The 15,631-nt window shown below is 43.4% G+C and overlaps 1 protein-coding gene across 3 annotated transcripts in view; it reads right to left on the reverse strand.

The window, feature by feature from the left end:
• Positions 1 to 15,631, reverse strand: part of FGF13 (fibroblast growth factor 13) — a 206,045-nt gene that overhangs the window by 84,801 nt on the left and 105,613 nt on the right. For 2 of the 3 annotated variants that reach the window (XM_063423327.1, XM_063423329.1), the window contains exon 2: positions 15,136 to 15,303. The exons of the other annotated variant lie outside the window; for it this stretch is intronic. In XM_063423327.1, coding sequence (XP_063279397.1) covers positions 15,136 to 15,303 — 168 coding nt within the window. The remainder of the gene's footprint in view (positions 1 to 15,135; positions 15,304 to 15,631) is intronic. 3 annotated transcript variants of the gene reach the window in all.

Below are 15,631 nucleotides of genomic sequence, written 5' to 3' on the forward strand. Positions count from 1 at the left end.
CCACCTGGTATCAGTGGAAAAAAATACCTGCTTGTCTTGTGTCAGTGGGCTCCAAACCAACAAATTCCTGCTTCCCTCTCGTAGCAATTTTTGGGTTTCTTTGGAGATTTCTGAACCTCAAGGACCATTTCTGTCCCCGAGAGGTGCATTTCCTCTGGAGCCTGCACTTTGCCTCTCCATCCCCAGCACGTGGGCAAGCCCTGACCACGGGCTCAGAGTGCTCTGCTCTCCCCCTTCAGCAGCAGCTCAATAACCCATTTCCCCTCCTTGCCTTTCCTGCTGAATAGGCCATTTTTCTACAGTAACTCCTAATTTTTTCCCCCTGACTCAGCCTGCTGCAGCATCTGAGCACTCATTTACTATGGAGTTCTTTACTCGTAAGCTTATTATCTTCCATTTATCTGCATTGAGCTGTGCTGCCCTATTACAACCCAGGTACTTCAAATTAATCCCCATCATGTATCAGATTCAATTGTTTCTCATTATCTGCTTGACTCTCAATTCAGTACCATTTGTAAAACTAAAACCTACTTTTCCATACTATTAATCAAGACTTTTTTTTGTGACAAAAAGCCACTGCATCATAATCTGAGTAATCTAAACCAGTTCAAGTAATACTTCTTCTCCTGCCAGCCAAACCTGAATGTTTCCGTATTTTTCTTTTCCCTTCCCTTTGAAGTCCCTCTCTGTAATCAGCCATTTGAAACACAAATTTAATGCACTTGATGCACACTTTTGTAACTTGTATCGTCTCCTTATATAGCTCAATGTTCTCAGTGATCAATATTTTACATGATCAGATCAATCACAGCATATGCAGCTGTTTTGGGAGACCTGATAGAACACTTTCCCACTGCTTTATCTAAATGGATTAACAAGGCAATTTCCTCACTGCCTGTGGTCCACAATCGTAGAGAGCACAGTTTTGACCTTGGAGAGAGGACAATTCTCAGGTTATAGGTTAAGACAGGAGCCAAATTTGAGGAGACATTAGGAGAAAGCCTGACGGTATTTCTGCTCTCTGACTCCAGAACTTACAGGAACATTTTCAGAGGATTAATTTTATACTCCTGATTGCCACTCCCTTCACTGTATTTATCCACTTGTAAAATGGAGAAGGGGAGAAGTAAAAAAAAAGACACATACTTGAAATTTAATTTAAAAATGGCTTTGTTCCAGAACAGAACAGCCTTGGTTTATAGTGTCTTAGTTATTAAAAGCACTTCAGCCTGGACTGAAGGGCAGGTCAGTCTCTCCACACCTACACACAGGAGGACTCTCATTGACAGCCCACATTTCCCAGTGCATCACCTCTGCCAGCAGAACTCTGCAGATAAACAAATGGGTCTGAAATCCACTGACAACAACTTTCTGAACTTGGGTTCATTAATTAACTGGAAATAGCTCTCTGCTGAGTCCCAAATGCTTTTTTGAGTAAAGTTCAAACCACACTAGGACTCAGTGGAGCTCTCCAAGGGCAGTGCCAGAGCTGGTCCAAAGGCTGCATTCCTTCCCAGTGGGTGGGGATGTCAGAGATAGTCTGCTCCTGTTTTCCTCTTTCCCACAAAAAGCTGGTGCACACTCTGGCCTTGGGCAGATGCTCTACAGCTGCAGCAAACACGGCCGAGGAACTTCCCTTCTACAAATCAATATTCCATTAACATGCCTTGCTATTTATTCTATGTGTACTTTAAGGAAAATCTGCTTTTGTTTAAAAATACCAAAATCTACTCCTCCTGGAAAATCCAGTTAAAATGTGGGTAAGACAAGGGAAACTGTATGATAAGTGAAGATGATTACATCAACTATTTTTTCAGAGAAATTTTGTCTTTTGAAAGGAAAGCAGACCACCAAGCACATGGAGCCTCTTGAAGGTGAAAAGACTTTCTAAGAGATGTATTTGACTCGACACAGATCTCTTCAGCTTTTGGACAGTACTCTGAGGCTCCCGGTGTGACAGGATGGTTCTGTGCAGGGCAGGGAGCTGGCCTCAGTGTGGGTCCCTTCCAACTCGACCATTCTGTGGCTCTGTGAGTCAAAAAAGGCTGAGCCAACACCACGGTCTGCTGGAGATGCTGTGGCCTCCACTGCTCAGATGATCTAATGTCACTTCTGCCTCCAGTCACCAGCACACTTGCAATTCAGAAAAACCTCATCCTCCCAGGCTTGAAATCCATGCAGGAGCCTCACCCCTGTGCCTTGTGGGTGGCGCTAGCTCCGCAGTGCCTGCTGCACTGCTCTTTGGCACAGAATACTGCTCAATGCTCACACAGTTCATGCATACAAAGAGCTTTTCTCCTTGTCTGGGAGGAATTCCTACCTCTCACTGCTTAATAGGAGACATGAGCTTACAACACTTCTTACCAAGTTGACACTACTCAGCTCTCTTCACAGCTAGTACAACACCTCTGCATTAATTGTCCTAAATCAAGCGATTTTGCCATGAAGAACAATTTGATATACTGTGCAGAGTAACTTATCTGGTCTCTGCATTGATATTTCCCTTCATTCACTGTGAGAAAGAACAAGCTCCAAGCTTTCCCATTATTATACACTGATAGGCTTAATTATAGTGTGGAGGCTACAGGAAACATCTCAAGACTGTCTCGAACCATTTCATATTTTTGTTATTGTTAAGAATGCACAAAATTCCAATACAACTGACTTTTATTTGCCCTTTATGCAGAGGGAACTAAATGGGGATGTAACATTCTTAAAAGAATAACTTAAGGTCACAGCAAGACTCTTTCTAACCATCAAAATGTATGAATGACCTAACACAAGTCATGTATTCCCTGAAAGAATTCTCATCCTTAAGTAGAAATACCCTGTCCTGGGACAACAGCAGTCAATGCTGCAGGGCAGCTCACCCAGTCAATAAAATGCAAATCTTTCAAAGCTGAAACTATGCCAGTGAGATCAGCAAGCACAAGCTCCTTTGGCTGCGGGAATGATGTTTTCTACTGTTTCTTTAGGCTCATTGATCTTTCAACTTCCAGTCCATGAACTCAGCAACCAAGAAGGAAGTAAGATGACTCTGAACCACAGGAATTCCACTGACTTTTGAATGTTAATACACACTTCAATGTCCTAGCTATTACTTTGTCCTGCTTATAGTTTGTACTATTTCTCATTGGTGCCCTTTTCTCTGTCAACCAGAGTGAACACTCCGCAGGTGTGAGCAGAAGAGACTTCAGACAATTTCCTTCCCTGAATCTGCTTATATGCCATAGGACTTGAGCTTCCTAACTGGATATGCACAAGGAAACAGAAAATCTAGCCATCCTCGACTTTCACCTGTGATGCGATTGTTTGTTACCAGTGAAAGAAATAAAGGGCCTTTACTGGTTTTTGTGATTTTTGCTCTTCAGTTGGAAGATATTTTTTTAGAGAAACTGAATTTTTCTCTTGCAGAAATATTTTTTAGTCCAAAGAAAGGTACATCTTTGGGTTGACAACAATCAAAAGAGTAAAATTCTGCATCATCTATTAACATAATAAATGGCTTTTAAAAAGTAGCACAGATGGAGTCCTCCCCTTCAAACAAGGCAGTGCCAATGCAAGCAAGGGGCATCACACAAAAAATAACAAGTCTTGTTATAACAAGACAGAGAAATTAGATCTTCACACTCCCAGATTCTTAACACTGTTGCCACTAGATTTTTAAAGACCATAAATAAGCCCAAAACTATTTGTGAATTTGCTGTTCAAATCAACTGCAAGAAGTGATCTGCTTTGATCCTTCTCTGGAGTCCCATCCTAAATCAAAGTACTACAACTTAATCTTTTAACAAGTTTTCTTTCTAATGAACCTGCAGCCCTACAAGTCTCTTGAGAAATCTGATGCGTGAGTTTACATTTTCATGTTTTTTCTTATAAACCTTGATTTATAGATTATTAAAAAAAATATCCAAGGATTGTGCCCTCGAAAGTAAGTGCTCACCAACTCCAGGAGACTGGAAAAATGACAGCATTTTACTGGGCTTTCCTCCCCCTTGCTGCCCCTGCCTCCCAGCTAGAATGTTTTCTCCAGAGCTAGACAGACGTTAGAGCAACAGGAGCCTCAGCTCAGACATCGACCCAGAGAGAATGACCGGTGAGAAGGAGGTTACAGATGTTGTTAGAAATAAAACAGGGAATGAAGGTCCAGAGTTTGGCACCTGAATAAGAAACAGCTCCTGTAGGAGAGGAGAGATAAAGATAGAACTGCTCTGCAACACCAGCTGAAGTCACTGGTGCCTTTCAGAGGGATGTGATGAAATCTCTGGGGATGTATCACAGAACTCAGAGAGCAAACTGGCCTGCAGCCCAATACCTCTCAGTGCCCACATCTCAGGAGGAGTGTATTCCAATAAATAAAAGTCTGGCCAAGGACTTACAAAGAGAAGTGTCGGCAAGTGTCCATCTCAACATCATCCTGTTGGAAACAAGCTGACTTTAAAAGCTGGCAGTGAAACTACTGAAAAAAAAAAAACCCATCCAACTTCAAACCACACCACTAAAAAACCTGGCAGGCATGTTGGGTTTGGGTTTTATTTTTTACAATGTCTTTTTGAGACATTAGTTTTTAAAAGGCACCTTCTGAATTCTGTTGAGACAGTACAAATTCTGCTACAGGAGAGATTACATCAATAACAAATTGTCATAGTCCTGCTCTGTGATTTTCCTCAGTCTCCTGGATGAATCATTACACTCATGTTTTCATTTGCATGTGCAAATTAAAGAATCTGCCATAAATACATCCTATCAGACATCAATTGGCAGCATTCTGCAGAAGTCAATGTAGTTCATTAAAAATACATAAGGATACGAAGAACTAATTGTGTGACTGGAATGCACTGTGTAGAGCATTAAATAATGTCATGCATGTCATGGTATGTCCAGAGCTGTGAATGTGGAGTTAGAGAGACAGCTCTGTGCTTTCTAAGCACCCGGGTGCTCAGCTCAGGGACTCTGATCCTCACAAGGTGAGGCAGAACCACTCACAGAGAACACAGCATGTTCCTCTGGCATAATAAGTGCTGGCATAATAAAGGTGATGCTTTTCAGCTGATCAACTTGCCTGTTTTTCTCTGGAGATTTCTTGTCCTCTCAGGTAACTTCTCCCACTGTGAGGTGTCCATTTAGGCTTCCAGCTCCTGTCTAACACAGTGTCCTTCTAACCGCTGGAACTCAGGGATCTCTCTACTTCAGTTTTGGATCCCACCTGCAGCCAACAAGTTCATCTAAAAGCAGGTGCTCACCCGTCCACACCACCACCTTCACCACCACTCTCCTTGCAGACTTTCTTCCCCATCACCAGACTCACCTTCTCTCACCTGAACCTCTCCATCTCGTACCACGACGCTTTAGAGACCACAGACTGCCCTCTCTTCCTTGGCGTTCTTCATATCCATTCTCCTGTCACTTTTTGTCGCTATTCAACTCATATTCCCTCCTGATGATCATACTGTATCACACTGACTGTGTATTTCAGTGCACATTCCATGAAAAGCACTACATCAGGTTCTTTACAGTTAAAACACTAATTTCCTAAACATGCTCCTTTGTTACTAGTACAAAGACCAGCAAAATTTCTCACCATTTTTACATTTATCTAATTTAATATCCAAGTGATTAAAGAAACTACTTACTTGCATCTGGCAGCTCAAGTCCCATTCAAATTTTTGCTTACTACTGGTTTTACAGCATATTTAATCTAAATTTATCATAAAAAGGCCAGCCCCATGAACTGCACTGGATTAATGCTGACAGCTCACCATTAGAATGGAAGATTTTATGTGAAGCTTAAACGTTTTCTACTAACAACATCTGAGAAACACTAGCAATATTTAAGGTCAGTTTTGCCACTTGTCTGAAATAAGAAAATGATTATACTTACCAGAGATAAGAGCAACTAGAAAGCAAAATTTGGTCTTTAATTACTGACTCTACCAAGCTGGAGCTGTAGAGAAAGACAAACAGTGGCTGGCACCAATAAAGCAAAGGTGCACAATTAAAATTCACTCTGCCTTTTTAACAACTCCTGCAATTAAGTGTTAATTTGATGTCACCTGTTGCAGAAATGAAAAATCCTGGGACTGTTCAGAGGAAAGGCACATTTAGAGAACAGACTGACAGTCACCACAGAAGTGGTTTATGCTGTTGAAGTCTTTTTCAAAGGATGGAGGAGTCAGCACCTTGTCCACGACAGGCTCAGATTCCTGTCCTGCAGAGGCTCCCCACGGCTCCGCTCCTGCAGCCCCACCTGTCCCTGCAGCATTGAAAGGAAGCTGAGAAAACCCCCAAAGCATTGACATCCACGAGGACAGGCATAGCACAGGAGTGCAAACACCCTTCTTCCTGAGGTCACCCACCCACGGTTCTGGCACTGGAGCCCTGCATGGCCTGGGAATTTTAGTGACAGCTGATGACACATCCTCCATGGACGGTAAGGTCCCAGGCAGCTATATGGGGTAAGTCCTGCTCCTGTGGGGTACAGACACCTTCTCACTCTCCACAGAAACCTCTCAGTGCCATCCTTTAAACATGGCCAGTTCCATGCCCAGCTGAGCCTCCAAGCTTCTCAGAAAGGTTGTGAGAAACACAGCTGAGGAATGAAGTGCACCTCTTCCACAAGAGCCGAGCACAAAAACCTGAGACAAGGGTATTGTAACAAGAAGAAAAACCAAGGATAAGGAGAAAGATTCAACTGTTATTTGGAAAGCATTTGTTAGAAAACTCAAACCTCCATCAGAGCAATTAAGGCAAAGTCATCTTGGCCTACTTCCTTTTTCTTCTGTGTGGGGCTCAGAACAATCAGGATGCTTGGATATTAGTGCAACACTATCCTGAGTCACGACTCTACACTAGTGTTCTGACCTCTCTATGCCACAGACCACACAAAATAAATTAAAATCTGGCTTAATGATGCTGGCACAGACTTGGAAGAGTTGCCACAGGTTTTTATTCTGTCGTGCGAGCTGAATTTGACCAGATAGAGTAGAACAGTGAGAACTAAGACAGCTGCACCAATAACCTTTCCAGAAGGGACTGTTGTGTAATGTGGAAATGTCAAGTGTAAAAGACAGCTGGTAACTGAAGACTTCTTGTGCAGTAAGTTGCATGTATTCTTAAGTTTCTCCTTCCTAAATCATAGGAATTATTTATTGTGCTTGAAAAATGTGGCAGACAGGTTCAGATCAGGAATATCCAAGATGCTTGGAAAGGATTTCTCCTTGTTTCCTTGTTTCCTTTCCAGGAGTTCAACCGTGAAGAGGAAATACAGCCATGTGCACTGCAGTTCAGAACCTCTGCAGGCTTATGTGTCTTGTAATCTCTAGGGTTTACATCTTTGTAATCTGTCTTTCAGAGAAAAAAGATCAATCTGTCTGTTTTCAAACACATGGCAGGAAGAATCAAACACCAGGAACAATAGCCAGCAAACACCTGTTAATCCTTCCTGAGCACCACTGCTTGGCAATACACCTTTCTGTCCTGGAGGACAAGGGCTGCCTTAAAAGAAGATGTGCAAATATTTTGCACTGTCCTACAAAAGCTGGAGCTTTTTAAGCATATAAGCAAGATCAAAGAAGTTGTACACAGCAGGAAAGTTCTGTAGATAGATACCAGTGGGCAAAAAACCTGAATATGAAACAGTCTGAGCAATGACTTTTCCCCAAACACTCAGATACTACTGAAAAAGCATTTAATAACTTTACGTAAGTGTTCCATGAAAATTCTGGCCTTTTGCAATCTTGGTGCTCACTGAAGTCTGGGTAAAGCTTCTTCAGTTTCTTTAGCTTTCAGGTCAGAACATTTGAAAGAGAAAAAGAAGTAGAGACAAATGTACTGTCACACAAAGTTAACTCCTTATGCAATCAGAACGTAACAGTAACGCACATTACTGCAGTGCGCTCACCGGAGACTTGACGGAAAATGCACTGTTGTGAAAATTCTTCAGCTTTATTCAGAAAGCATCCCCAGCCCCGACAGAGCAGTATTCAGAGCAAGGAGAGCGAGGGAAAAGCCTTGAGGGAGCTCAGAGAGAGCAGACTGAGCTCCAAGTTAGACTGAGTTCCTCCTCTTTTCCAGATAACCCAGGACAGGAGGAGCATGCTGGACTCCAGTGAACTTTGCTGTTTATTTTTGTACCCTCAGAGGTAGCAGCTGATGAAGGCCAAGACTGCTGATGGGATGAAGAGCAGAAACCCCTGAGTCAGGTGTGGGCTGGGCTAACCCTGGAACTGCAAACCATGGACAATTATCTATCTGAGCTAATTACCCCTGAGGTGAGCAATTCCAGTGCACAGGCGTGGCACAGGGGATCTCTGCTGCTCTGTGCAGACTTGCCTTGGTCCTCCTGTACCTGATTTACCTTGGGCAAGGGAACAACTCTCCAGTGGCAGCTAGGAAGTTTAACTCCTCCTCATTTACAGACTCAGCCTAACCTAGAACATCATGAAAGATCTGTCAGGATCCCAAGCCAAAGGCACTCTGTGTTTAAACACTACAGACATTACCACTGATAAAGGTTTGTGCAATAATTATGATAGGCTGTGTAGCTGAGCAAGGTACAGAGAAAAACCTTCATTATTAATAAAGAACTACATCTCCTTATTTAAAATGGGGACAGATTGAAGAACTAAGTCTGATGCTTTCTCAGGAGAGTCATGGGATGGAAAAGTAGCAAGACAAAGGCCTTCCCCCATACAAGGAACACTCTTTGAAGATCTCAGAGTCCTTTAAAGATGAGATGAGAAAAGAATATCAGGGTGACTCATTTGGTCTAAATGTCCTACTTCAGCTATGCTAAGTGCCAGAAACTGTCTCCACAGTGAATATTTACTTTGAGATTAGAACAAAATAGCAAAAGGCACAGATAAAAGATTTCTCTCAAAGGGTACACACGTAAGGTAAGAGACAGCATTTCTTTTTGGGTTGCCATGACCTGTTCAGGAGTAAGGTCAGGTCCAGTTTGAGAATGAAAAATCATCATCTTGAAATAAAAGTTCTACAACTGCTCCTAATGCCATTACTTACTTAGACTTTCCTGACGCTAGAGAGTACAAATTTGGCTAACAATTGCACTACTCACATTTACAGCTGCAGCTTTGGATTTTACCGAAATCAGGAAAACCCAGTTCAATAAACCACTTCATTATTAGCTAGCTTTATTATTGACATTTAATCTTAATTTCCTTCAGACATGGTATTCCTAGATCTGAGTCTGACCAACAGACCAAGGTCTGCATGCTGTTTCCTGGAATGAGATGTTGTGTGCACACAGAGTGAGAAGCATCTCCCCAGACCCTTCCAAAGGCAATAGTTAAGTATCTAGTGCTCAGGGGATTCAATAGGCAATGTTACTGCTATTCATCCTAATGAGATGTCCAAGTGATGATGATGATGATGATGATCCTTCTCTTCCCTCTACATAATGGGAAACATTAAATTTCTCTGCTGCTCAAGACTCCTATGATGACTTGGATGTTCAACCATGAATCACTGTGGCAATAAGAACCACATTAACTGCTGAGGGAGTAAGAAGAAATCAAATGAAACCATAGGAGAGGATTCTGATCTCATTTGCAGACAAGTAAATATTGAGTAAATCTTGGATTTTGGTGGAATTACTCTGGATTTGCACTGTCTGAGCCTGAACCCGAGCCAGGCCCAGCCTGTGTTCAGGTAAGCTTATTAAATACCTCCCAACCCCTGTGACTCTGCTGGGAGCACTCGTGTTTAAAGTTAATCTCGTGTTTAAAGGCTTTGGAGGATCAGGGAAGGAAGGCTCAGCCATGTCCAGGTCTGAGCTGTTCTGCTGGGTGTACTGAGCCTCTCAAGCAGGAGTGCAGTGTCACCACTGCCTCCTAGACCCCTGAAACAGGAAGTTATCAGCTAATCACTCGAGTCAAAGATGGTTTCTCCTTCGGGGAAAAAGCCATTCTACTGGTGGCAGCTTCAGACCTTTGCCTTTTAGTCTCTGTCCCTCCCTTCAGATCATTCTTCACTGCAGAAATGGGCCCACAGCTGCAGCAACTCCACACAGACTCAGGCAGGATTTAAGAGTTTACTTGCATTTGGTACTGGGGAATGCTCAGGCATTGCTCAGCTGCTTCTTGCCAGTGCCAGAACCTGGGAACAAGGTGAGGTGAAAGCTCCACACTCCCCACAGGAGGGCCTGAGAGGTGCAGGAAAAAGCAGAATCAAGAAGAAGGCTTGGCTGAAGGAAAGGGCAGTAAGGAAGGCATGGAGGGCTGCAGGGCCCAGCATCAGTCAACAGCAGACTGCCTGCCTTCCCTTGGGATGAGCAGCTCCAGGACAGACAGCTCAGCTGCAGCAGAAAAGGGTTAAATGGCAACAGCAATCAGGACACCAAGTCTTTGCTTTCCACTGAAATGAGAAGACATGAGGAAAAGGACTTATGACATATGGTTAGTTCAGTACCGCAGGGCCATCACCAGGATGAAGTTTCAGTAAGATCATGTGAGTGAGCACATGAACCAGGGGCTTCCTCCCCAGCAGCTGGGCCAGGTTAAACCTGAGGCTCAGGGAACCAGAGCACAGATGCTGAACCTCCTCAAGGGTGTCCCACAGCCATGTGGGCCTGCTCCGAGTGTCCTGGTCATTCTGCTTGTTCCATGTGGCTCATTCTTATTATTCCTCACTGGAACACAAAGTCATTTTTAGTTCTGAACAATATGTAAAATTTAAAAACCTCTCACAATTCTCCAATTTCAAACACAGCTCTCCTCCCCCTTCTTCTTTCCTCTTCTCCTCTAAAATTCAGAAATACACGTGCATTAACATAATTAAAGGATCGAGCAGGGCTAATAGGACTGATTTAGTCTAGAAGAAAAGGATATAATTAGAGTGCCAAGTAACAGTGCTATCAGTGGTGACATGAAGCTCGGAGCCCCAAAGGGACATTCTGTATCACAACGTAAAGGCTCCAGATTTCTGTTGGTGACAAAAGTGCCAGTGCGCACGGAGCAGGTGGAAGAGGCAGCCTCCATACAATGTGCTTAAACACCCTGCCTTTGCCTCACCCCCAGGACTCCCTCTGCCCCTCACTCCACTGCTAGGGATGAAGAGAACAAGACATTGTCAAGAGCAACCACAAAGCTGCTTGTTTCACATTAGCATCCTTAACATTTTCTATCTAATCAGATTTCCTGTTGGTTGAGGAAAGCTGCCTTTCCTCATTACCAGCTGCTATCCCAGATTTCCCTCTCCCCATCCCCAATACGTATTTTGCCATGCTTGTCTGCTTTTCTGTGTAAAAAGGTTATGTATGCCTGGAGGGAGACTAAATGTTAAAAAAAAAAAAATCTCACATGAAAACAGAACTATGGGCAAGTGTCCAAGACTCTTGACTGTGTGACTGTGACTAACCAATGGGTGTTTTTTAAAAACATTTCTCTCATTTTATTCCCTTCCCTGGATGTAATAATACAACTCAAATTAGTTTTTCAGGAGCTGACTCCTTTTTATGTAACCATGTTTTATAGAGATAGCAACAGCAGCTTATGTTTAAACTATTTAAGAGAACAAATAGCTGCAAAATGTACTTCAGATGGCCCTTCTCCTGTTAGCAGTGTATTCCTGGCTTGAGGGAAGCTACAAAAACACTGTTTTGCTGCTGTGTGGATGCAATTGTAAATAATGCTCAATGCCCACAGGACCAGCATCCAGGTAAGGATGTCAGCTCTGTTTGTTTTACTGCCTTTGAGAGACCCATGACATTGTCAACTGTGGAATGACTTTGACAAAACAAAGATGGAAAGATGCAGAACAAAGCAGCAGTTCAGCTTTTACCACAGTCCTAAGTTTCTCAGAGCACCAGGGAGGGCAGCACCCCACCTGAGCTGCAGTCCAGGCTGGCAGCATCACCCTCAGGGCACAGGGCTCAGCCGGAGATTTCCACATTTGGGGAGCTCTTATCATTGTGGTTTCCTATTGTTCTCCTTCCTCCCACTCCTACCACTCGCTGCAGTTACTGGGCCAAGGACCTTCTCTGTGTCCTCCAGGCTGATTCCAAAGGAACTGCCCTGGACCTGTTTTCCTGAGGTACATTTGAGGCATGAGCGCGTTGTGAATAGAGATGATGCTGCAAGCAGGCAAGTAAGTGTGGGGAAAAGAACAAGAAAACAAGGAAAATCTAGGAAACATGGATCTCATTTTCTCATTCCCACTTCTGCTCTTAGAAATAGGCCCAAGCTATGAGAAATGATGGACCACCAGGCTCAGACAGTAGTGTGACGTGGTATTTAAGTCTCTCAGCAAATAGCAGAACATTCCCCAAACAACCCCACAAAAAGCCTGGAAAATCTTTTACCTGATGTCATCCTACATCCTACAAATCCTGAAGTGATAAATGAGGCTCCCCAAGCACTACCCCTGTATGAATGTGGTTAAGAGGTGCAGAGAAATCCATCATCTGAACAAAAGAGTTGCGAAGTTAGAAACATGCAGGCTTTACTCTGTGTTCCCATGCCATTATTCACCAGATTAAAAAGGTGCATTTTTATAGTCTCTGCAGAGTCTTCCAAATCTGCAATTTTCCACAGAACTTCCATTATGACATTTTACTTGGAGAACTTTGCTAACAGCTTCCTAGTTGTCATACGTTCCAGTACCTTCAAAAATGTGTAATTTATGTCACAGTAACAAGCTTAAACACTCCTTTTCAGTTATCCTAACAGCACAACTGAGCTTTTAGCTGCTGGGCTCACACTGGAAGGGATTTCTTCTAGGATGTGTTTCAGCCACTCCATTAACTTTGATGGACTGTGGCAGAGTTTGCATGGGAAGCACAGTGCAGATCACCTCACAATCAAAATTCTTCAAGCTTCAAGCCAACAGACCACTGAGGATGACACACATCAGTCTTTCAGTGGGTCTAATACCACTGCCAAGCAGTTCACAGATTCTGAAGAACAAGATAAATGCAGCCTAGGCAATTTGAGTTACAAGAGAGGCTAAAAGGATTCCTGATCAGATATTCTCCTTCCCATGCTACAGACAGCATCTTTAAGAGAAACATGCATAGAAATCACACAGCAACAAAAACTGACACCCCTCTGAATTCCATCCCCTCAGGTGGTGGCAGGACAAGCCACAGTGGCCATGGCTTCTTGTGCCTGTCTAGGAGTGCAACGCTCCTGGAGCAGTGCAGGAGGGACAAACAAGGGAAGAGACATTCATTCAATAAAATATGACAAGCCTTGCTCTCAGGACCAAACATTTTCCCTGAGAATGAATACCAGTGCCATATGCCATGGAAGAAGGGGTAAAACAGCTGCTGCTGGAGACAGACACTGCAGATTTATAGAGAATCTAAGACCAGCAACTCTTGGCTTCCAGGCAACACTACGGCCACACTGATGCTCCCCAGGCCCTCCCTCAGAGCCTGCACTGTGCGAGCCTTTCCCAGCAGATCCCAAATTCCCCAGCCATGTCCCCTAGAGACTCCAGAGAGAAAAGGCTCCTCTTGGACAGGCCACTGGGGTGTAAACTGGTGATTTATTCACTGAAATGATCCGCCCAGCTAAGAGCTAGTCTTCTGCAGCAATCCAGTTCCCAGTGCAGGTTCCACGGAGATAACCACAGGCTTCTGCTGGAGTTTCACACCGGCACTCGGAGAATTCACAATACAGCGTGTCAGTCAGGGATGGCAGGTGTAGGGCCCACCTCTCATGCCTCGTGGCTATGGGATCTTCCTGCTCTCCAAGTATTATGTGCTGAGCACCTCTAGAAGCTCAGCTGCCATCATCTTCCAAGAGGAGCTTGACAGGAGCAGTTCTGGGCTCAGAATTCACTCAGGAACAACACAAACCCTGACAGATGACAAGAAATCCATGATGTCTGCTAAGCCAGAAGATTGCTGTGGGATTCACCTGTTCTTCATGTTTACTGAGTCAGGAAATCACAGCTTCTATCAAGTCAGCCCCAGAACTGAGATGGCAACTGGACTTTCTTCAAATCCCGATTTTAACATTCAGTTACATCATCACTGAAATAAGAAAACTCTCCCCAGGCCTTAAACCAGCATGTGCATCAGAGTTACTATTTCTGGTGACATGATAAATGCTATTTTAATAAAATGCTTTTCTTTTAAAAGACATATATCTCCTAGAGGTGGGTACAAAGGACATTCATGCAAAATTTGGGGAATGTAACAGAAGAAAGCAATTGACTGAAATATTTTGGGCTAATAGTGACAGCTCAGCAACTGATGCCCATCATTACAGAGAGAATAATGCAAGTGATTTGTAATAAGAACTCCAACCTGATCATTCTGCCATTCCTGCAGACTTGATTGTGGCAAAATCCAGCCCTGAATATTTAATCTTAAAACACTTCTACCAGCAGCAGCATTATTTGTGTTGGCAGATACTTGGAGCTTATGCAAAAAGTACAAGGCTTACCACGTGGAATATGAAGCAGTGATGCAAAACATATAAGGAACAATAGGAGAAAGTATTAAAAAATATAATTTAAAATAGCTTAATCTTATGTACACTAGACGAACGAGATATAGCTCATTGGCAATTTCATATCAGTAAGCACAGCATGAGGAGAGACCATACCTTTGTTTTATCTGAAAAGGAAAACAATCTACTTTTTTTCTGCTCTGCATGCATTTCATTTCCCAAAATGCAACCAGGCGTGCATTACATACAAACTTCATCCTGCTTCACCCAAGAACAGCTGCCATGAGCATTCTCTAGCACTATGCAGAAGCCTTATGGAGTGCAAGGTGCTGGGGACAAGCCGAATCTGAGTCTGAGTGCCAGACCTGGAGCAGAGTGCAGCTTCAGAAATGTTACTGCAAAGAACCGGCTGGGAATTGATGCCGTTTGAGTAGCAAGCAGCTTTTGGCAGCCAAAAAAAAAGGGCAGTGTGTAATGATGAGAGCTGAAACAAACAAACTTTATTTAAGAAAAAGCAGCATCACTTCTCCCCTGGAATGATCCCGTAAGTGGCTCAAGTTACAGTGTCCTGTGGGAGCACCAGGCACTGATAGGCAAGCAAAGGGACACGAGTGAATCGCTCCCGCACCCACACAGGCTGGGGACACACAGCACACCCAGGGACATACATGGAGAAAGAAATAAAACAAACAGAACATGGATCCATAGTGCCACAAACCTTCCGGCTCTGTGTTCTCTTTGAGGTGCACTTGCTTCAGTGGGCAGCAGAAGATTTCGTGACACTTAGCACGAAAAGGGGACTCTTTTTTCTTTAATTCCGCAGATTGGATGGAATCTTGCCGTAACATAATGTATTCCTGTGTGCCAGGGGGAGCGTCATCCATAACTGTGGTCACCACATAACAAAATGAACTCAAGTTAGACCTCGAGGAAAGCAATCCCAAGAATCAAATCAACTACATAATGTCAGGGTGGGGGAAACACAGGAGGGGAACAAAGGTTTATAGGAAGGAAAATAAATTTTAAAGTGCAACATATCTTAGTCATGGTGACAAGAAGGGTGGGGAAAAAACCCATTTACTTTTATAAACAATGATTCTCATAAACCTCAATACTTCATCCCATTTCATGCAGCTTTGATAAACAGTAGAATAACACCCCGCTCTGAAAAGCAACACAGTTCCCTCCTATATTTGCTTTTTTCTCCCCTAGCA

Source organism: Prinia subflava, chromosome Z, assembly GCF_021018805.1.
Source record: "Prinia subflava isolate CZ2003 ecotype Zambia chromosome Z, Cam_Psub_1.2, whole genome shotgun sequence".
Classification (NCBI taxonomy): Eukaryota; Metazoa; Chordata; class Aves; order Passeriformes; family Cisticolidae; genus Prinia; species Prinia subflava.